The following is a 22441-nucleotide window of genomic DNA, read 5'->3' on the forward strand; positions in this document are numbered from 1 at the left end:
TCAGTCTTTGAGACAGAAAACTTACGGAAGTACGTCAATCCCAAATATTTAGGTTAAATGCGGTGAAAAAAAAACAATGTAGTCTCTTTAACACTAGAAAACCCAACATTTTTTTAGCCTACTGGAAAGCCCAGAAGGGGATCAGATGATCCCCACAACTCTGGGTATCCACAATTAGCATCTGTATATGTGCAAATGAGTGTGTCATTGTCTCTCAAATAGGCCACTCAAGCACACAAGCAAACAACCTTACTCTAACCCACAAGGGTTGGTCAGTTTACACTGACTCTTGCCATGATAGTTTCAGTTATTATTTGAGAGTTTTATTTTTGAATATGGTTTTATTTTATTCATTCACTGCTCTGCCCATTTTTTCTTCTTCTCCTATAGCACACACAGGCAACTTTATGTATAAATTACTGGAATGAAATAAACAAACGCACAGACCATTGCAACGTGTATAAAGTTATAATGAATGAAATAATCAATACATTTGTGACGACAAACAAATCTCAAATGTTTTGGTCTCACAACCCAACCCAAGTGTGATCAGCTCTGCCATGTGGCTTTCTGAATGCAAAGTGCTAACTACGTCAAGGGGCGGGGGATGTGCTTATCTTGATGACCGAGCTCGTGTGAGCGAACGACAGTCGACTAGTGACGAGATTTGTCGTTCACTTGAGCAAACGAATCCATTCCGGTTCGTTCAGTAAAAAGATTCGTTCAAACAAATCGTTCAACGAATCGTTCGCCCCCCTCATCTCCCTCCCCGCCCAAACGAATCGTTCGGTTACTGAACGGGAAGTGACGTTGCCGAACGAATCACCAAAGACCGCTTCGCAGTATAACTGAACGGGAAGTGACATTGCTTGGTCCCTCCCTCTCTTCCACATTGACCACTCGTCGTAGTTTCAGAAATGAGTGACAGGCGGTATCATTCTGCTTTCACAGACAGCCTCGTCTCCCTCCTGCTGCTGCAAAAGCGAGGGAGAACTTCCGCGTCGTCTGTCCTAGTTCTATGGGCTCAAAGTCATGGCTCGTGCTTGCATTTCGATTTAGGACACGGTTAAACATTTTCCTTTTGTGAGGGGAGTAGGGGGCGGGGGCGCACGGACTTTCTTTAGCAGGTTCTTGATCACACATACAATCACATATACAGCATGTTTGCTGTCACGAAAATAAAAATACATCGAAAGTTTAATTTCTGAATATGGAACGACCAACACATCATATTTACATCTCGCTCTGTTGTATTTTTGTTTTTTAGTATTAAGATGATCGTGTTGAATTTTTGCACTGGTATTAATAAATAAAATAATCCGGTCAGCTCCCCTGTCGTCCCCGCATCTCAGATCGTCAAATGCTGACGAGAAATAATTGTTTGCTCTTTACGATGTCGCCTTTCTACTCTCATTAGTCTGTTAAGAAAAATGTAGACATATTGCGACATCTCCCGTGTCCGCGTGCTTTGTTTTTTGGGCGCTTGAGTAGCACATGATGGACGGATTGACATAATTTGTCAAACCAACCAACACCTGACACGAAGAAAAGAAAAAAAACACTCGGAAAAAAATTACATGTATATACAGTTTCATTGCAAATCAGTATTATGGTGATCATATTGTTTTTTTGCACTGGTATTAATAAATAAAATAATCCGGTCAGCTCCCCTGTCGTCCCCGCATCTCAGATCGTCAAATGCTGACGAGAAATAATTGTCAGCTCTTTACGATGTCGCCTTTCTACTCTCATTAGTCTGTTAAGAAAAATGTAGACATATTGCGACATCTCCCGTGTCTGCGTGCGTTGTTTTGGGCGCTTGAGTAGCACATGATGGACGGATTGACATAATTTGTCAAACCAACCAACACCCGACACGCTGACACGAAAAAAAAAAATAAAACACTCGGGAAAAAATTGACATGTATATACAGTTTCATTGCAAATCAGTATTATGGTGATCATACTAAATATTTTTTTCTGTGCACATATGAGGTAAATATCGCTGCCATGAAGCCTCCATATAGTGACAGTTCTCTGCCCGCTTCACTGCCGTCACGCGACCGCAGCTCAGCTTTTGCTTGCCTCGTAGCTACCCGTGTTTTAAATTACTGTAAATTTGATAGTATGTCGTCATAGGCAGTCACGAGTTTGTTGAGAAAAGTACTACTCTAAACAATGCTCGCTAGATTTGTGTGGTGTTTTTGTCTGTTTGAGCAGCATTTGATAGGCTCCACGTTAACAAATATGTGACAAAGTCATTTCCTTTCATTTTCTGATTCATTCACCGCATAGTCATTACTGGAAAATCAAGTTAGCAGCAAGCTAGGTCAGGAACCGGAGGACCGAGTCACTGAACGGGAAGTGACAAAACTCAGTCTTGCCCCCCTGCCTGCACGCTGGCTGCTTATTGGCCACACGTGGACGTGAGTGACAAACGCCCTGATTCTGTTTCCGGTCCCTCCCCTGCCCGCGATGAGGCTGGCGTCTGATTGGTCGTGTGCGATGTCAGAAGACGCTGCCGCTTGCTCAACGCCCTCCCACGCAGCGAACAAGCACCACCTTCATAGAACGAATCAGTGCAGATGATGATTAGTTCGGTCTCGTTCACCAAAACAATTCGTTCAAAAAGAACGAATCGTTCGCGACCGATACAACACTACAGTCGACTGGCGGGGTGGATTTGAACAGGAGCAGGAAATTATGGTGGCTGAGAGGTGTCAGGCAAAATGCAAAGTCTCAACACTTTGCAAATAAAAAAAAGCATGAACCCCAATTGCAAACGTTTTGCAAAAGGAAAAAAGCATGAATGCAAACCGCCACAACACGATCCCCAGTTCCTGAAGCGCGATTGCAAATTGGCAAAAGCACGAACCCTAATTGCCACAACACAACAGCAAATGGTTCGCAGCACGAATGGCTCAGAAGGCAAATGCAAAGACACAGCAGCAAAAATCCCGCAACAGAACAGCAAAATCCCACAACACGACGGCAAGAGGATGACCTGGAAGTACATAAAAAATTAAGATTAAAAAAAAAAAAAAAAAAAAAAGGACGACATATTGTATATTGCTGTATGTGCTATCTGACCATCTCTACGGACCTCTGTGAAGTTGGCCCCCTCCCCCCCATCAGACATATTTATATAAAAATGATGTCAATCGTTTGTACTGTAAAAGCTTTGTTAGTGCTGCTTTCGTTCTAGAGATATTTACAATTCTTTTTGGGTAAATCTGAGGTCAGCTAGCCCCCCATTTCAATTCAGAATTGTGTCTGTCATTTGTGCTAGTTTGTGCTGCAACGGTTTTGTAGATCAGTATTATGCTTTTATTGAGATATTAATTTTAAGTGGTGACGTCACTCGTAGCTTTTCCTTAGCTTAGCTCCCGTGGCTAATAGAGCATACCAACTCTCTCAATAACAGAGGTGTGTCCTAACAACTAACACGAACGTCGCACAAACGAATGGCAGCACTTCAGGACCATTTTGCAGTAAATGAGGGGCTTAGAGTGACGTCATCACTCAAAATTAATATCTAAAGCCCCCCAATTTACTGCGAAACTGACCCGAATTTGTTTGTGTTATGATCGTGCTTGTTAGGTAGGTAGGTAGGTGGATTCAAGATGAAAAAAAAAAAAAGGGATTGCTAAAATATAGTTCAATATACTATGAAAGTCAACCAGTTCAGCTACACATCCACATTAGGTCTGTGGCATATTTACTGTAGCTAAATGCTTCATTCCCACATACATACACATTTGCTTTTTTTTTTCTTTCTTTCTCTATGTAGAGATAGGAAAACACTCCGGTTTCCTCCCACATTCCTAAGACGTGCATGCTAGGCTGATTGATCATTCCAAATTGTCCGTAGGCGTGAGTACCAACGACCACCATCAACGACCACAATAGATGTGCAAATTAGGATCAGATGATCCCTCTCTGGGCACAAAAGGTATATTCATCAACTGATCCCTCCTTGGGTTTTCTAGTGTTAAAGGGAACATCCCTTGTTAGTCACCACTCACCAGACGATGGATGTCATCTTCCAAATGCTGAGAATAGTTGAGTTAACTCGCCACTCACCAATGTGTCACCTCTCGATTAAGTCGTCGCTGTGCCACACACTTAACTTCACCGTTACATGTCGATATCTTCATTTTTTTTTTACTTCACTTGAAGACTTTATAGTAGGGTGACCATATTTTGATTTCTAAAAAAGAGGACACTCAGCCCGGCCTCAAGATACTTGAATTTTACTCGAAGTTCACTCAAAGATGCCTATATCACTTTAATATATTTAAAGTGTGCCCCCTCACTCTGGATGGAAAAATACAGTTTGAAAAAAAAAAAAAAGACTTAAAAAAAAAAATATATATATATATATATATATATATATATATATATATATAATGCAGACCCATAGAAATGTAGTCCAGTCAATACACATACACACAGTAGGCTATGTGCCAACTTAACATTTTTACAAATTACTATCACGACAATTGTCCTTGACAAATTGTTATTCCCATTCAATTGATGTTCTCATTCAATGTTCTAGATTGCACACAAACAAAACCGAAATAAACTGACAAACTATTCAATCAGCATGTTTCCAAACGTAGCCGTTCAAAACTACGTTTCCCATAATGCCTAGCGCGGTTTAGCTTACTGATAGCTAGCTGAGGCAAAAATAAAACTTTGCTATGAAAGTTTACAATCATCGGCAGCGCGCTGATGCGACACCAAACGGGATTTTACAGTCAAAGCTCCGACAGAAGTCAACAGTTGCCATTATATACGTATTTATCATTAAAAAAATTTTTAAAAAAACAACAGGCATTGTGGCCAAATTGTCAACCCAGTAGATGGCGGTAATGCCTCATGATAGGGGTAAACTGCCAACAAAAACAAGAAGAACTACTACTTCCCTCCATTCTAGTAGGAGCCATGTCAACTGCTGCCACCCAGCGGCCGGAGGGATTCTCTTCAAATTGGTCCCGTAAAAAAATCATAAAAACCGGACATTTTTATGAATTTATAAAACCCGCCCGGACCACGAGGACACTACGTGAAAGTAGGACTTGTCCGGGCAAAAGAGGACGTTTGGTCACCCTACTTTATACCAAAGGACTCGTATAAGTTTGTTTTTCAAATCCTCATCAGCAGTTTGACCTCTACCAATAAAGTTTGGTCTCGAGCATGCGCAGTGAGGCCAGCCCCTCCGAACGGATACAGTAACAGCACCGTGGGATGAAGGAGGAACCGGACGAGAACTATCCCGCTTTACACCCGTCGCCTTCGGCATGGCGACCCAGACAGCCCCTGCTCGGGACAAATTGTACAGTACCACACTTTCTTATAAAAAGTGAACACTCTGTTGTCAAGTTGGACTCGTCACGTAAACTCCAGAGGCAACAGGTTGCAAGCACGAGCAAAGCTAGCCGAGAAGAATTACACAATAAACAAACAAAATTGACATTTACAAATCTTTCCTACCTGCGGAGCCTCCGGCGATAATCTGGTGCGTGGCTTCCCGGACTAAACCGCGCGGTTTAGGGATTGTCGTCGTCATTGTGACCGCTTTCCACACTCCTGGTTGATCTGTCAATGCAAACACGCGCGGAGTTAGCAACGAGCTAACCAGCCAGGTTGAGGTCCCTCTCCTCCCCTTGCGTGACGTAATAGCCGTCACTTTTTGGGGGTCACTCTCCAACTCTGACCTGAGTAGTGCAAGCGTCGACTCGCGTGGCTCTTCTCTTCTCTCAACTTCCACGCACACACGAGGAGGGTGTAATGTGGATATGCAAGCAAACGCCTCTTTGTCGGGTTCTGGACACCGACCTCCTTCTGCACTTCAACTTTGGAAGTCAACCCACTTCCACCCTCTTCTCAGTGATCAATACAGGAAAAACAAAATGACATTTTCACGTTCATTTTTGTGGCTCTTATTTTGCACATAGTTTTGCATATATTGCAATATTGTTTTGGAAATAAACAGAGAAAGGGTTGTTACGTGTACTCAGTGTAAATAACCAGTGCAGATAAATGTGACTTGCAATGTACTCTTTGAAATAAAGTGTCTGAACACCGATATACAATACAGGCCAAAAGTTTGGAAACTCCTCATTTGTGCGTTTTCTTGTTTTATCAAAATTATGTACATTAGGCCTGCACAATATATCGTTTGAACATTGCCATCACAATGTGCGCATGCGCAATGGTCACATCGCGGGTTGTGGATTTTTTTTTTTTATGTGTTAACTTTTGTTTTACTTCATAAAAGCAGCACGTGTGCAGGTGTGGGATCCCGTTTATATACAGCAAGCCTAGATTAAACAGCATTATATAAATTAAGGATGTCCCCGATCCGACCACGTGATCGGAAATCGGGCCCATCGCGCCATTTTTCAGAGGATCGGACCGGGTGAAAAGGATTGGGTTTTTAATTAAAAAAACAAAATACATTCATGTTTTTCTGCTTCATGCTCGTACAGCGCCACAGCCTCTCACTCTCCCTTCTGCTAGGCAATGTGATCAAACTGTTTTTCGTGGTCACCAGTGCAGCTGGTGTTTGGTACTTAACTCATTCACTCCCAGCCATTTTCACCGGTGCAACCCCATTCGCTCCCGGCCGTTTTACTGGATTTTGACTGATTTTGCAAGGCCCACAGAAAATTCTGTTCAATTGCTATATAAACATGGAACCCACTAAAAGAAAGATTAGACTCTGTTCTTTCAGCAGGAAAAAAAAAAGTTTGTATCTTTTTCCATTCTTTAGAAAATAGCTTAGTTTGAGCAATTTTCCAATTTCTGATGAAAAAAAAACTGAAATTGAGGTTTTTGTGAAAGCATATATATCATATATATAACACATATATGAAGTTGAATTTACCTTGGTTTGTAGTTAATTTGACCCAGAATTTGGGTCATTTTTTTTTTAACTCATCTGTTGGGTTATAGTGAAGAAACCCATCTTGCTGGGTCAAATTGACTACTGCTAGGTTGGTACAATATTTAACTAGCGGTTAGGTTATTTTATAACCCAAATTGGGTTATTCTTAACCCAGCAGTTTTTAGTATACATTTATACATGTATACATTTCAAACATAACTTCTGACTTTAACACAACTATTGTTTTGCTTTAGTTACAAGCCAAACATCTGAATAATGTTTTCCTTTTACAAAATAACACAACAAGACAAATAGAGCTTTTGATAGCAAAGTAACAATTTATTTACACATAACTAATTGAGAGATGGCGCTGTTGTCGCCGCGACAGCTGGGTAAACTTTTCCCTCATCGTCGCCTGTCTCATAAAGATGGATTTTTTTTTTTGTCTCTGCGGGGTCTGCTCGGCGAGCAGCACGGCCTCAACGGCATCGTCCGCTGCACTGGTGTTCCCGGTCGTTCTGCTCGGTTGTCCAGTGCCTGGCATCCCGGGCGTCCTACCGGTTATTCTGCTCGATTGTCCGCCGCCTGGCATCCTGGACGTCCTCTAGGTTGTTCTCCATTCGGTCGTCTTCTGCCGGCGCCCCGGTCGTTCGTTGCCGTTGGATTCGGTCTGGATTGCGGGTCTTACCAAATGCGCTACTGCCATCCAGTGGCCTGTTTTATTGCTTTAAAATGGATTTTCAGCTTTGTGCTTTGGAGCCAAATTGAATCAGAACCCAGAGGGAAAAAAACGTAAAAATGGGACACTAAAACAATTAAAAATAGAACGTTTTTATACGTTTTTGGGAGTAAATGAGTTAACGTTAACAATGATTGACTGGTTTGTAGCTTTGATCTGGCCTGAGAAGCCTCGGTAGCTCCACGATCAAAGGCACTAATGTGTAGGCACAAATGTGTTAATCATCGTTAAACTTCCAACCCAGTCTGAAGTGTGGACTCATATGAATGTTATCGAGAGCGATCAAAAGTATGGCGTTAAAGGCGATGCAATGAAAAATGTGGGTGCGCCTACATTTTGTGCAACCAATACAAAAAGTAAGTGTGGAGCCTTGGCAATACTGTATATATGGCAATGTTATGTTTTTCTAATATTGTTGAGGCCTATCCCAAACAGGACCATTCACGTTATCCGGTGAAAATTATTCTCGTTTTAATATCGCAAACTCCCCAATAATCGCAATGATAGTTTTTTTCCCAATATCGTTCAGGCGTAATGTACATTGTAGATTGTCACTAAAGGTCTCAACAATGAATTTGAACAATGAATATGAAATTTTAAATTCCAGTTATTTCAAAGTAGCCAGCAAAACCCTTTGCTCCAATTACTTTTTTTGCACTCTGGGCTTCAAGTGGTAGTCCGAAATGGTCTTCACTTCACAGGTATAACTTATTAGGGTCAACTAGTGGAATTTGCTTTATCAATGGGGTTAGGACCAACGTTGGTATTTTTTTTTTTAATGAAGTGTGTTCAAACCTGTACTGTAAAATTTGCAAATCATACATCTATTTGATCCAAATAGTGCATTGAAACTGCTTTGGTGTAGAAGAACAAAAGTCTAAAGACAAATTAGGGGAGGGGGTGGGAGTGTCCTAAACTGATCTGTACATCTATAAATGAATTAAAATGAGCAAACACAATTCCCACAGATTTTTACTTGATTTTTATTGGACACAAGCATTTGATAAATCACGAACGACAACAAACACACTGGCTCTTAATTCATGGACTTAGGCCATGTCTACACGTAGCAGGGTATTTGGCAAAAAGAACTTTTTCTATAGTTTTGGATCCATCATCCACACGCACATTTAAATGAAGGTTCTTGAAAACTACGCCCAGAGTGAAGATGTGTGAATTCTGCGTTTGTGGCGCCATAATCTGGACACTTATAACAAAAGATTTAAGTGTGGAAACGTCACTGACTGCGACAAACTTTGTCCCTACGTCACACATGAGACCATTGTTTACATTTGGAGTAAATTAGGTGATTTTTTTTTTTTTTGCTTCTATTTATTTACAAACTCTTGCAGTGCTTCATATTGAAGAACACATGCAAAAGATGGGGGTATGATGGACAATTATTTTTGGTTGGCTGTGGAAGTTCTTTTTTCCTACAAACATGTGGACGTAATTATTTTTTCCCGACGTATTAGGGCGGGATCCTCGGCTGCTAGGTGTTGACATGGCCTTAGGAGGGCTGGCAGCACCTCTCCCAGTTCAAATGGATTCGACATCTATCGCAGTCATGGTACAAAAGGATGATCATTCATTGCCAGCTCAAATGGATTTTGAATAAATTAACATTTTCCCACAAACAAAACAGTGGTTTGATCCAAAGGAATTCAAGTTTTTTCCACATGTATAAAAAAAAGCTACGAAATGTCTCCTGTCACCACACATAATTATTACACGATAAAGTTCACGTTATAACATGATGCATGTCCCAATCTTGGGGTGGTGTCAATTATACAAGTTAAATGTGCTCCTGGCAGAGTTAATGGGCCATAGGCATTTTAAGTGTGCGTATTTCATTCATTGCTGTGACAGAAGAAAGGATAATGACAATTTTGGAATATTTGACCGTTTGAATTGGGCCTAATTCCCATTATTTGTCCAGAAAAAATTAAATTGGCGGAATGATTATTATACCCAATCACTGTTAAGTCTTGTGGGTCAAGACCTTACCATCTGTGCTTGCAGATGTTTAAAACAGATTTTCAGCATGAAAGCATTCATAACTATTTTCTATAACTTTGCAGTCTGTATGCGTGTATGTCGTTATCAATGATTACACTTTTGGCAACAAACAGGTGGAGCAACGACAGGTGCACGCCAGCATCCCTGGTCTACTTAAGCCACCCCACCACAACGCCAGATCAATATTTTCGGCTTTGCGGTCTCCCTAAAAGACTTGTTTCTTCCCTTGGTTGGTCTGTTCCTTCACCACCGTAATACCACGACCTCACCTCCAAGAAGGCTGCAAGCCTGCTCATTTCTCATGACACCCAGAGTCGTTTTCAATAGACATTGTGCTAAAATCCTGCACCCGCGAACTTTGCATTAGTGCTTTGGGGTCCACCTTCTAGCACACCGTGACAATTATGGTGATAAACCCTTGAAAATACACTGTCAAGTGTCATAAAACAACACCATTAATGTTAAAAAATAACACTTATAGTTAAAGGAGTACTACAATTTAGTATTGAAAGTACATATTCATGTGCCCAAACAATGCTGACAGAAAGATATTTAGCATTGCTAGTGTTAAAATCTTAACACTTCCCAAAGTGTAACTATAACTCTGTGAGAATCCGTGAGGATTATATAAACTTGAAAAAAGTGAGGATTTTAACTCGGAGTTAAATTTACACGAATGATTTTGCAATGTAGGAAAACTATAAAGTTAAAAACTTAAATTCATCACCAAAAAATGCAGTATTGTATTTTTTGTGAAGCACTGTATACGGTGCAGGGGTCGCGTTAACCGAATATTTATCGTCGTTGACCGGTTTTTTAAAACAGTTACGGAAAAAACTGAAGTCCGTCCGTCATTTTGACAGGTTGCAATTCACACCCCAGACCACAGGGTGGCGAGTGAGCATATTAATTAGCTATTGTATGACATCGTTGGCTATTCAGTCAGAATATTGTAGCGTCACCGGGGTCTGGCAGCGGCACCGTGATTGACACATCAACGCGAGGTTCCTTATTGGTGCACCCGGTGTGCCAGCGCATCATCCAATTGGTGGACTAGATTGCCGCCTGTGTATAGACCCCAATCACATGACGTCACAACTCCGCCCCCCTGACTGGAGCCGCCATATTGTCCGTCAGCTCGTCATGTTTACACATTACCGCTACGTACATGCTTCCTATTACGGCGTGTTTTTCTGCTCGTTAACATTGATAATCAAAATGGTGAAGGCGTGTGTGGCGGTTGGTTGCAGTAACAGAGAAGATAGACGGAGAGACTTGAAGTTCTACCGTATTCTGAGAGACCCGAAGAGGAGAACGAGATGGACTGCTGTAATTCGACAAGAAATCTGGGCACCAAACGATCACCACAGACTATGTAGTAGTCATTTTATATCTGGTAAGATGCATTTAATATATATTTAGAAGATTTTGGGCTGACAACCACAATTAAGATAATTGTGTGACGTTGGTGATTGGGGTCTATATAGTTGCCTCTTTTTCTCTGGGGGTGGAGTTGTTGTTGGCGGTAAGCAGAGTAAAAAGAGGGAGAAAAATACGACTTCCGTGTCTAATTTTTCGCCGCCAAGCAAGTGTTACAATATTAATTAAAAATGAATGAAAACTAAATACTATTTAATATGTCATCATTATCATTTTAAAAATTTAAGTGACGGGTAAAAATAGATTATGACCGGATTTTTATGACCCTGTCAGTCAAAATGACAGACAACGAAAATGTCTAGCGCAACCTCTGATTCGGTGTTTAAGGGACTATATCTCAATGTAGAATTTATCAAGTTATAAAGTGAAATTTATTTGGTTAAGATGTTAAATTGATCATGAGATAGTATAACGTAGAATTTATCAAATTAAATTGAAAAATTTATTGCAGTATAATGTAGAAGGTATCAAATTATAACATGAAATTTATCGCATTATACTTTGAGATTATAATGTTTATTATATTAAAGCTGAAAATGTATCACAGTATGTAGAATTCATCGCATATTACATGAAATGTGTTATATGACAGATATAACAGAGAATTTATCACTTTAAAATGTCAAATTTACAATGTTAAAACTGGAACTTTATCATATCCGAGGTGAAATTTAACGCAATATAATGTAGAATTTATCGTATTATAACGTGAAACTCATCGATCTGCCTACCTCATATTTTACTTCAGTACCTCTGTAACTCATTTTCATTTTGTAGCTCACAAAATAAATGTCCAAGTTGGGTTCAGCCCTATTGGTAGCAGTCGTCAGAGTAACGTTGGGACTTTGCTGGAATAGTTCATAGTGGGAAAGTGGCGGGAATCTGTGTCCCGTAGCGCTTGAGGCTGCCAGGAGGCTTCTGGGGGAGCGGCGGCACAGTGGTTCATGTAGCTGGCCATGAGTAGCGTCAACTGCAGGATCTTAAGAAAGATAATTTGAGTCAAAGAAAACATAAAAACCTGTATCCCAAGGTCATACCTTGGGTTTGGCCATGGTGAACAGAAGCTTCTCCACACTTTTCTTGCCACCGCCGACGACCAGCAGGAAGTCGTCACCGCAGCCGCCGAAGGTGACCACCGAGCGATAGGCATATGAAGCTAGCGTGCGCTACAAAACAATAAAAGCGGTGTTAATTGCTGTTACACTCTGTGTGGCCTCTGTGTTTACTAAGCGACCATGGTGTCATCCAGCACGCACAGCCCATCTTCGTTGACCGCCAGCCAGGCCGGGCTCCCTTGTTCAACAGGGGCGGGCGGCACAGCCTGCATACACCAGTGCAGGGAAACATCAGTTCAGGCGTCGACAAAGAGGCCTGAAAAGTGAAAAGGGTTGTACCTTAACGCTGAAGAGTTTGGCACCAAACAGGGGCCATCCGCGTGCCACTGTCAAGTAAATCCTTACGCACTCAGCTCCGTTGCAGCCGCGGAGCGCTGACCACTTGGCTGCCAAACCCTCATTGATGTCTCTTTGAAAATGATAGCAATTATACACATTGTGACTCAAGTATTTACACCTGCATTAACTCATTGGTTGTCACCAGAGTAATCTGATTACTTTCTTTCAGTAACGAGCAATCTAACGCGTTAATTTTTCCAAACCAGTAATCTGATTAAAGTTAGTTTCCTCAGTGCCTGTGCGTTACTATTTTGTTGTCGCCTAGGGGTGTAACGGTACACAAAAATTTCGGTTCGGTACGTACCTCGGTTTTGAGGTCACGGTTCGGTTCATTTTTGGTACAGTAAGAAAACAAAATGCAAAATATAAATGTGCTAGTTGTTTATTACACACCTTTGTGCTTTCAACAATAAACTTTACAAAGCCAGAATTCTGCTAAAAAAGTAGCGGGTATTTAAAGATAATCCAACAACAATTTGCCTTTCAGACCCTGCATATTGGTCAGCTTTCTTTCTGAAAGAAAGAAAAAAGAAGTCCTGTACTAAAGAGAAAAGCAATCCCAATGACAAAGATTTTAACATGTATTTTACAAATGAAATGCCTCAATGAATCATTTTTTTTTCTTATGAATGGTTTTCAAAAGCTTTATTGTTGGATTTTTTCAAGTTAAAGTGCCACACAGAAATTAATAAATTTAATTGTGTAAGCAGGATCTGTGTATTATTCTTATTATTTAGTTACAGGTGTTTTAGCTCATTTCAATTTATTTTATGTAAATGGTCTATTATTTTATTTTATTATGTGTTTATATTTTAGAAATGTGATATAGTATTCATTTATATTGTATATTTTATGTTGTATAACTTTAGTTCCTATGTGAATATTAGTTCCCACTTTTTTTGTTGTGGTAGGAGGGTTTTGTATTGAACACGGGAACATGGTTATTATTATCGCAGAGAAGACAGCAGTAAATCAACAAAGACCAAGTCAACTGTGCCCCGATCTACCACTCAAGAGATCTAATGGACTCAAAAAGTGGGTTACGATTGCATATTAGTTTGAAAATCGACCGGATCTACCGTATTTTTACACGAGTGACTTCCGGTCTGCCCGATCCTAGCTACCAGTAGTAGTATTGACGCAGGAGGGTCGCGTCCCGCGTCAAATAATAAACTCTGCCGTTCTTTTCGCGTGCGTCGTGTTGAGCCGCTTCTGGGACGCGTCGAACACGCGGCCGCACTGCGACTGGTGTGCATTGGCTGATTGACTTTAACGCCCACGTTTCACTGTGTTCTTGTGGCGGCCACGTTGTCGTGCCGTTGCCGTTTCTGGGTTATACTGTCCTACCGTGTTGGTCCTCATTATAGTAGAAAAGACAGAGTAAATATAATCTACACAAAGAAACTGTAACCCGATCGACTCACAGCCTCGAAAAGTAAGGGTTACATTACGTCAGAAACTCGTTCGGTACGCCTCCGTTCCGAACCGAGCACCACGTACCGAAACGGTTCAATACAAATACATGTACCGTTACACCCTTATTGTTGCCTCATACTGTATGTAGAATGAAGAATACTGTAGTGGACCATACAAAGACCATTTGAATAGAAATACTGCTCTTGAATTTGGGAGTGACATCACATCTTACGTTTTCTCATCGGAAAAAAAAACGGATCTCGTGTATTACCATGCTGTGTGCGCACCATCTACCACGGCGGTCAACAACATAGCCTGGCTACCTTGTCAGAATATACCACAAACGGCTGCATTTACTCAATGGAAATACAGCCATTACTTCACATTTCTGTCCAGTAAAGATGACAAAAATATCTCCGTGCGTTGCAAACTGTGCGCTGGCTCAGAAAGACTGTCGACCGCTAAAAACTCAACATCCAATTCAACAAGGAAGCACAACGCGAAAAAAACTCGAAACAAAGCCGACAGGTAGCGAGACAGCCAGCAATTCTACAGTTTGTAACCAGCCTTTATAATATGTGTAATTATGTACATTTTATAGTTAGAGTTTGTAATCATAGGCGGAGTTTTACATTTGTGGGACTGGGGGAGAAGCATGTTGAAGACTCTGAAACTAAAGTCAAAAGTTTGGACACACTTCATCATTTTTGCATTTTATGTATTTTCACTACTATTGTAAATTCTCACTGAAGACATCAAAACTATAAACGAACATGTGGAATGGCAAAAAAACGTGAAATAACTAAAAACAGGTTTTGTATTCTACATTCTTCAAAGTATCAACCTTTGAGGTGTCTCCAAACTTTTGGCCAATACTGTATATATATACAGTGCCTTGCAAAAGTATTCGGCCCCCTTGAACCTTGCAACCTTTCGCCACATTTCAGGCTTCAAACATAAAGATATAAAATTTTTATTTTTTGTCAAGAATCAACAACAAGTGGGACACAATCGTGAAGTGGAAAAAAATTTATTGGATAATTTAAACTTTTTTAACAAATAAAAAACTGAAAAGTGGGGCGTGCAATATTATTCGGCCCCCTTGCGTTAATACTTTGTAGCGCCACCTTTTGCTCCAATTACAGCTGCAAGTCGCTTGGGGTATGTTTCTATCAGTTTTGCACATCGAGAGACTGACATTCTTGCCCATTCTTCCTTGCAAAACAGCTCGAGCTCAGTGAGGTTGGATGGAGAGTGTTTGTGAACAGCAGTCTTCAGCTCTTTCCATAGATTCTCGATTGGATTCAGGTCTGGACTTTGACTTGGCCATTCTAACACCTGGATACGTTTATTTTTGAACCATTCCATTGTAGATTTGGCTTTATGTTTTCGATCATTGTCCTGTTGGAAGATAAATCTCCGTCCCAGTCTCAGGTCTTGTGCAGATACCAACAGGTTTTCTTCCAGAATGTTCCTGTATTTGGCTGCATCCATTTTCCCGTCAATTTTAACCATCTTCCCTGTCCCTGCTGAAGAAAAAGCAGGCCCAAACCATGATGCTGCCACCACCATGTTTGACAGTGGGGATGGTGTGTTCAGGGTGATGAGCTGTGTTGCTTTTACGCCAAACATATCGTTTTGCATTGTGGCCAAAAAGTTCAATTTTGGTTTCATCTGACCAGAGCACCTTGTTCCACATGTTTGGTGTGTCTCCCAGGTGGCTTGTGGCAAACTTTAAACGAGACTTTTTATGGATATCTTTGAGAAATGGCTTTCTTCTTGCCACTCTTCCATAAAGGCCAGATTTGTGCAGTGTACGACTGATTGTTGTCCTATGGACAGACTCTCCCACCTCAGCTGTAGATCTCTGCAGTTCATCCAGAGTGATCATGGGCCTCTTGACTGCATCTCTGATCAGTTTTCTCCTTGTTTGAGAAGAAAGTTTGGAAGGACGGCCGGGTCTTGGTAGATTTGCAGTGGTCTGATGCTCCTTCCATTTCAATATGATGGCTTGCACAGTGCTCCTTGAGATGTTTAAAGCTTGGGAAATCTTTTTGTATCCAAATCCGGCTTTAAACTTCTCCACAACAATATCTCGGACCTGCCTGGTGTGTTCCTTGGTTTTCATAATGCTCTCTGCACTTTAAACAGAACCCTGAGACTATCACAGAGCAGGTGCATTTATACGGAGACTTGATTACACACAGGTGGATTCTATTTATCATCATCCGTCATTTAGGACAACATTGGATCATTCAGAGATCCTCACTGAACTTCTGGAGTGAGTTTGCTGCACTGAAAGTAAAGGGGCCGAATAATATTGCACGCCCCACTATTCAGTTTTTTATTTGTTAAAAAAGTTTAAATTATCCAATAAATGTTGTTCCACTTCACGATTGTGTCCCACTTGTTGTTGATTCTTGACAAAAAAATTAAATTTCATATCTTTATGTTTGAAGCCTGAAATGTGGCGAAAGGTTGCAAGATTCAAGGGGGCCGAATACTTTTGCAAGGCACTGTATATATATATATATATATATATATATATATATATATATATATATATATATATATATATACACACACACATCTTGACACTGTTCGAGTTCAATCAACTGTTCAAGATGTTGTTGGTAGCATTTGAAAGCTTAGGTTTAAAGAAATTCTAAATATATATCTTGCCTCCTCTGGTGAAGTTTTGGCTAAGCAAAGCATAGTCTCCAAGTTGCTAGTCACATGATCTGTTCGAAAAATGATTTTGACCCATTATGAAAACTGTACGTTGTAGGATTTTTGTTCATTTCATTAATTTTTGTTGTTTGTTTTATTGCTTTACAACTTTTATAGACAACATTTTAGCAGCTAGGTCTTTATTTCAAAGGGGAAGTTCAGAATTTTTTACATTAGGCTTAATCTTGGAGTTAGCGGGGGTTTAATTAGTCGTTGAAGTTAATTTAAACAAATTTCGTGCAGTTTGTCAGTTATTTGTTAGTTTTAGGGCTCCGGAATGGCTAAGCTAGGGCGAGTCAATGGTGGTTGAAATCAACTCCATCGACTAATTAAACCCCCGCTAACTCAAAGATTAAGCCTTATGTGAAAAACTCAATTACACGCGATGACATTTTTCTGTTATTTTTATGTTGAGGCAGCAAAAGGAGAAAAATCGGTAAAAAGTAACTGATTAGTTACTTTTAAAGTAACTTAGTTACTTTGATAATAACGTAATCAGTAAAGTAACTAGATTACTTTTTTTAGGTGTAATCAGTAATCAGAAATTAAATGACTTTTTTAAGTAATCCGTGACATCACTAGTTGTCACTAATGACAATAGCCGTCCAATCCATTTTGTCTATATGGTTTAAAGAGCATACGACACCAGAAAAAAAGTCTTAAATGGCATTATTATGTGAATTAGAATCATATTTTGAGACGATTCGACCATATACAACAATTTAGCAAAGCGCAGATGACGAGAAATTAGTCTTTTAATCTGCCGGTTAGCCACGCCTACAATTATAGGGCTTTAGCGTCCCCAACAGGTGGATGACGTCAGCGGTAGACTAGGCTCATCGGTTTTACTATTCAGCCCATTGAGGGGGAATTGTTCAGAACGAGGAAAACGAGACGAAGAAAGCTGCAAAATGTCATTGTTTCAGTCTCTCTACTACCAATATTTTTACAGGATATTCTTTTTATCCAAGTATTTTCCCCAATAGCTATATAAATGGCTTGAGAAGGACCAGTCAGCCCGTGGAGGGGGAACTATTCACAATGAGGAAAACGCGACGAAGAGAGCGGCAAAATGTCATTGTTTCTGTCTCTTTACTTCAATATTTTTACAGGATATTCTTTTTATCCAAGTATTTTTCCCCAATAGCTATATAAATGGCTTGAGAAGGACCAGTCAGCCCGTCGAGGGGGAACTATTCACAATGAGGAAAACGCGACGAAGAGAGCGGCAAAATGTCATTGTTTCTGTCTCTTTACTTCAATATTTTTACAGGATATTCTTTTTACCCAAGTACTTTCCCCAATTGCTAAATAAATGGCATGGTCATGACAAATAACAATCTTGTGCTAAATGGAATATAAAATAATAAAAATCCATTTATTCAAGACGACATGGCAAAATTACTCCATAATGGTCAAAACAGTCGACTTTACCTTTACTGTCACACCTGCCGAACGATATTTTATGACACCTAAATTGGACATATGTCATTTCCCTTCCCCGGCTTCGGAGAATGTAAACAGACCAGAAGGAGTGACAGCTAGCCGACATGCTAACCCGAACCGAGGGATGTTTCAAAGTCTTCGAAGTGGAAAATCACACATAACTAGCCTGGATTATTTGACATGACGACCCGGTTGTCGAGTTTCTTTGCGGATCGGCAAACCGCCCGGCGGAGAGCAATTTACAGTTCGTTCCCTGGAGGAGGGTGGCTGGAATTGTTGTGTAGCTAACGTGCTAACTGCTAATGAGCGTGAGGATAGCTTTTTACATGCCTATCAATGATCAAACGTAAGTAGTCCTTTATTTAAAGGAATTTTATAGTGTTTACTTTGTAATCACTGTATTCGTATTTGACATAATACAAAACAAGATGTTTACTCACTTCCTTGTAAGTCCAATGGTCCCACAGTAAATATCCACGGTGAATGGGAACCTTTTGAAACTCCAAAAAGGCGCATACGCCTCTCCCGCATACAGAATGATTTTTCTGCAGCCGTTTGGCTGGCGTGATGCAAAAAATAAAAGTATTAATCCGCAAAATCAGCTGAATCCTTCGTCCTCATACACAACAGTACACTGTAGCGTGAAGAGGACGTCTTCTACCGTACACGTCACAGCGCCCTCCTCCTCAATGCGAGACCGAAGCCGGAAGTCACTCATTTTCCTGGCGCGGGATTCAAAAAACTAAATAAATATAGCGATCGCTTCCACACACATCCAAGCGGTCCATATCATTCAGGAGCATAAAATACCGCGTGTATTATGAAATAAACATGCTTTTTCGTGTCACAAGCACTTTAAATGTTTAGCGCAGTGAATGGCAATGAATTAGTGAAGAGGCCAGGTGTAGTCACTCCTGAAAATACAGTACAAATACAAAAAAAAGGCTTTCAGCCTGCCAGGCTCATAAAACACTGGAGAAACCCAATTTAATACTACCTTTTAAGGGATTGGATCAAAATTAAAAATGTATAAAAATTGTCCCTTAACATACTGTATTTAATAAAAAAGACAAAGTTCTGTTTTTGATTGCTTTCTTATTGTCTTATATCAGAGTGAGAGATGTTTTTTCATATATTTCCAGCAATCCATGAACACTAATTTTTGGACTATAAAGCGCACCTGACTATAAGCCGCGCCCCACCAAATTTGACACAAAAACGACATTTGTTCATAGATAAGCCGCAGCTGTCCTCACTGTATTATGGGATATTTACACCAAAAGATATTAACCGGTAACAATTTATTTGACAGCAGCATCTTAAGACCGTTGTAAGACCAAATGAGCCACCATGAAGCTTCATGAAGCTTCATTTGGCCATCACCGCTCCCTTGGGGCAGACAGTCAACCTCTGCTGCCACCTGCTGTCAACAACATTGTCATCCAAGATGCCTCAGAGCATGCATTGCAGCGCTACAGATGTAAATAACAATCAAATTTCATGTTCTGTGCTATAAATGTCTTCAGTTACTGTTCTAGTTGTTTCATTAAAAACTAGTTATGGTATCTGGTAACACTTTATTTGACCGTGGCGCCATAAGACTGTCATAAGACAATCATAACTATGACATCACACTGTCAAGAGCATTAACGGATGCTTATAACAGATGTTATTGAATGTCATCCAGTAAATTATCTCACTTTTGAATAGATGTAAAAGATCCGAGTTGGACATAAATGGAGTTAGTGCCATAATTTGCTGAATGACACTTAATGACATCTGTCATAGGCATTCCGTAATGCCCACGATAGAGTCATGTCATAATTATGACTGTCTTATGACAGGCTTATGACGCCACTGTCAAATAAAGTGTTACCTATTAACCCAAATAAACCAACAAATAACCCGCAGGATTAAAAATGAGGTAAAACGTAGCGGCTTATAGTCCGGGGGAAAAAAAAAAAAAAAAAAAAAACGGTATTATTTGTCCCACATCTCTGCAACTGTTTCTTGATGAACATTCACATTCCTATGGGCAATTTTCAGTCTTCAATGAACTTACGATGTGTGTTTTTTTGCACATCTAACCTCAAGTGTTCAGCGCTGCAATTGCGCTTGTAACGTTTTGGGTAGAAGCGCTCCAAAGCCTGCAGGATCACCAGCTGAGACTTGGGCTGGGTCGTTCGCTCCAGATCGCCGTGCTCCACCTTGAAAAAAAAAAAAAAAGCAGAAAGCAGGTAAATACAGGTGGCTCTCCCACAAACTACTCTATTACTTCCATATTGACGTCCTCAACATCTGTAAATACAGTTCCAAGTGGTGCGTATACCTGTGCCATGAGGGCCGCTACTTCCAGCGCCAGCTCTTTGTTGACAGGGAAGAAACCCTGCTGCACGTTGTCGTTCACCTGATGGGCCAGCAGGAGGCGCTCACGCTCCGTTTCGCCTTTGACCTGAGAGCGGAAGCAAAGCCTGCGGTCGAAAGTACAAACCCTAATGTTATCAACACCATTGTCATATTGATTTACACCTACATTTGGATGCTAGCAACACATTTCAGACTTAAAACAATACATATATACAGTACCAAGGTCTCTGCAGGGTTCTACAAGCCAAATTTAAGACTTTTTACAGCTTTTTTAAGACCATAATGAATAAAATTTAAGAACCATTTTTTAAAACCCCACAGATAACCTGAATACAGTACATATAAACAGTACAGTATTTTGATTTTTTTTTTTTTTGATAACTTAGTGGCTGCCATTGACAGTGAAAGAAGTCCAGTAGATTTTGACTGTTTTCATACACCAACAGTATTTTTCTTATCACCAAAATATGTGTTAGAAATTATTCCACCCCCACTGCAGTAAAGTGTTGCAGGATGACATTTCTTTTCTCTAATATATAATATCAAATTAAAGCTTGTATAATCAACAATTACATTTGTCTAAATTACACTTTAGTGTTTATTTCAACAGTTAATGATGAATGAAATAAAAATATAATGTCAACACCATTTGCTAGTAGGGCTTGAATCATTTTAAACACACTATTTCTACTGTATGTATATCTTTTTCCCTCATTACATTTATTGGTTTAACAGATTTTTCTGCATTTAGATTCCCCACGAAATGAAGATCGGAAGAAATGTTCATTGATACTTATTCATTGATTTACCTTAATTTTCAGACCATAAGCTGCTACTTTTTTTCTGTCATTTTGAACCCTGTGGCTTATCGTCCATTGCAGCTTATTTGTTGATTTATTTGGGTTAATAGTAGGGCTGTCAAAATTATCGCGTTAAAGCGCGGTAATTAATTTTTTAAATTAATCACGTTAAAATATTTGACGCAATTAACGCACATGTCCCGCTCAGACAGTATTCTGCCTTTTGGTAAGTTTACAGCAAGGCTTTTTGTGCTGTCTAACAGCGAACTCTTGTGGTCGCTTTGCGACATGGTTTATTTTTTTCTTGCCAGTTCAATATGGCTGCACGACGTCTCGGGCTGACGCCTACGTTGTAATGTTGTGCTTATATGATCCTTGGACAAGATTTGTCCGTAAGTATGGTTGTTGTAAAGAATGTACATATTATGTTAGTAAGCGAAATGTTCTATTTTTTGTAAGAGACGCTTTTTGTTTATGTTTAGTGAACCTGTATAGCGTGCTAAGCTAACGTTGTTGCTAATGCAATGCTTGTGTACTTTTTTTTTTAGTTTTATGACGGTCTAAAGAGGACAATGGTTTGAGGCTTCTTTATTAATAAACCAGATGAAAAAGGAAGAAGTCTGATTATTAAGGCGTCGTTCACTAGCTGTCTAGCTTTGGAAAAAGTAGACGCTTCGGAGTGAGGACAGCATAGACAGATTTAAATGACAGTAGAGTGAAATGCCCACTACAGTCCTTATGTACCGTATGTTGAATGTACAGTGGGGAGAACAAGTATTTGATACACTGCCAATGGGTTTTCCCATTAGCAGTGTATCAAATACTTGTTCTCCCCACTGTATATACCCATCTTGTGTCTTATCTTTCCATTCCAACAATTTATTTTACAGAATATATATATAATTTACAGAAAAATATGGCATATTTTATATATGGTTTGAATTGCGATTAATTGCGATTAATTACGATTAATTAATTTTTAAGCTGTAATTAACTCGATTAAAAATTTTAATCGTTTGACAGCCCTAGTTAATAGGTAACATTTTATTTGACGGCGGCATCATAAGACTGCCATAACAACGCCATAATTATGACATGATACGGTCATTGGCATTAATGAATGCTTATGACAGATGTC

At 39.9% G+C, this 22441-nt stretch overlaps 2 protein-coding genes across 5 annotated transcripts in view; both read right to left on the minus strand.

Moving 5' to 3' along the window:
- The window catches only part of slc25a21 (solute carrier family 25 member 21), a 233143-nt gene extending 227262 nt beyond the window's left edge, over nt 1-5881 (minus strand). Inside the window, exons 1-2 of the mRNA XM_057859120.1 lie at nt 5721-5881; nt 5497-5601 (exon numbers count right to left, since the gene is read on the minus strand). Of these exons, the coding sequence (XP_057715103.1) occupies nt 5497-5572 (76 nt within the window). The 5' untranslated portion in view covers nt 5573-5601; nt 5721-5881. The remainder of the gene's footprint in view (nt 1-5496; nt 5602-5720) is intronic.
- Nucleotides 5882-8617: 2736 nt separating this feature from the next.
- Nucleotides 8618-22441, minus strand: part of plekhh1 (pleckstrin homology domain containing, family H (with MyTH4 domain) member 1) — a 204724-nt gene continuing 190900 nt past the window's right edge. For all 4 annotated transcript variants that reach the window (XM_057859463.1, XM_057859464.1, XM_057859465.1 and 1 more), the window contains 6 exons: nt 20466-20607; nt 20225-20343; nt 12485-12614; nt 12325-12411; nt 12128-12256; nt 8618-12069 (listed from right to left, as the gene is read on the minus strand). In XM_057859463.1, the coding sequence (XP_057715446.1) occupies nt 11917-12069; nt 12128-12256; nt 12325-12411; nt 12485-12614; nt 20225-20343; nt 20466-20607 (760 nt within the window). In that variant the 3' untranslated portion in view covers nt 8618-11916. The remainder of the gene's footprint in view (nt 12070-12127; nt 12257-12324; nt 12412-12484; nt 12615-20224; nt 20344-20465; nt 20608-22441) is intronic.

The sequence above is a fragment of the Corythoichthys intestinalis genome, chromosome 15, assembly GCF_030265065.1.
Source record: "Corythoichthys intestinalis isolate RoL2023-P3 chromosome 15, ASM3026506v1, whole genome shotgun sequence".
Classification (NCBI taxonomy): Eukaryota; Metazoa; Chordata; class Actinopteri; order Syngnathiformes; family Syngnathidae; genus Corythoichthys; species Corythoichthys intestinalis.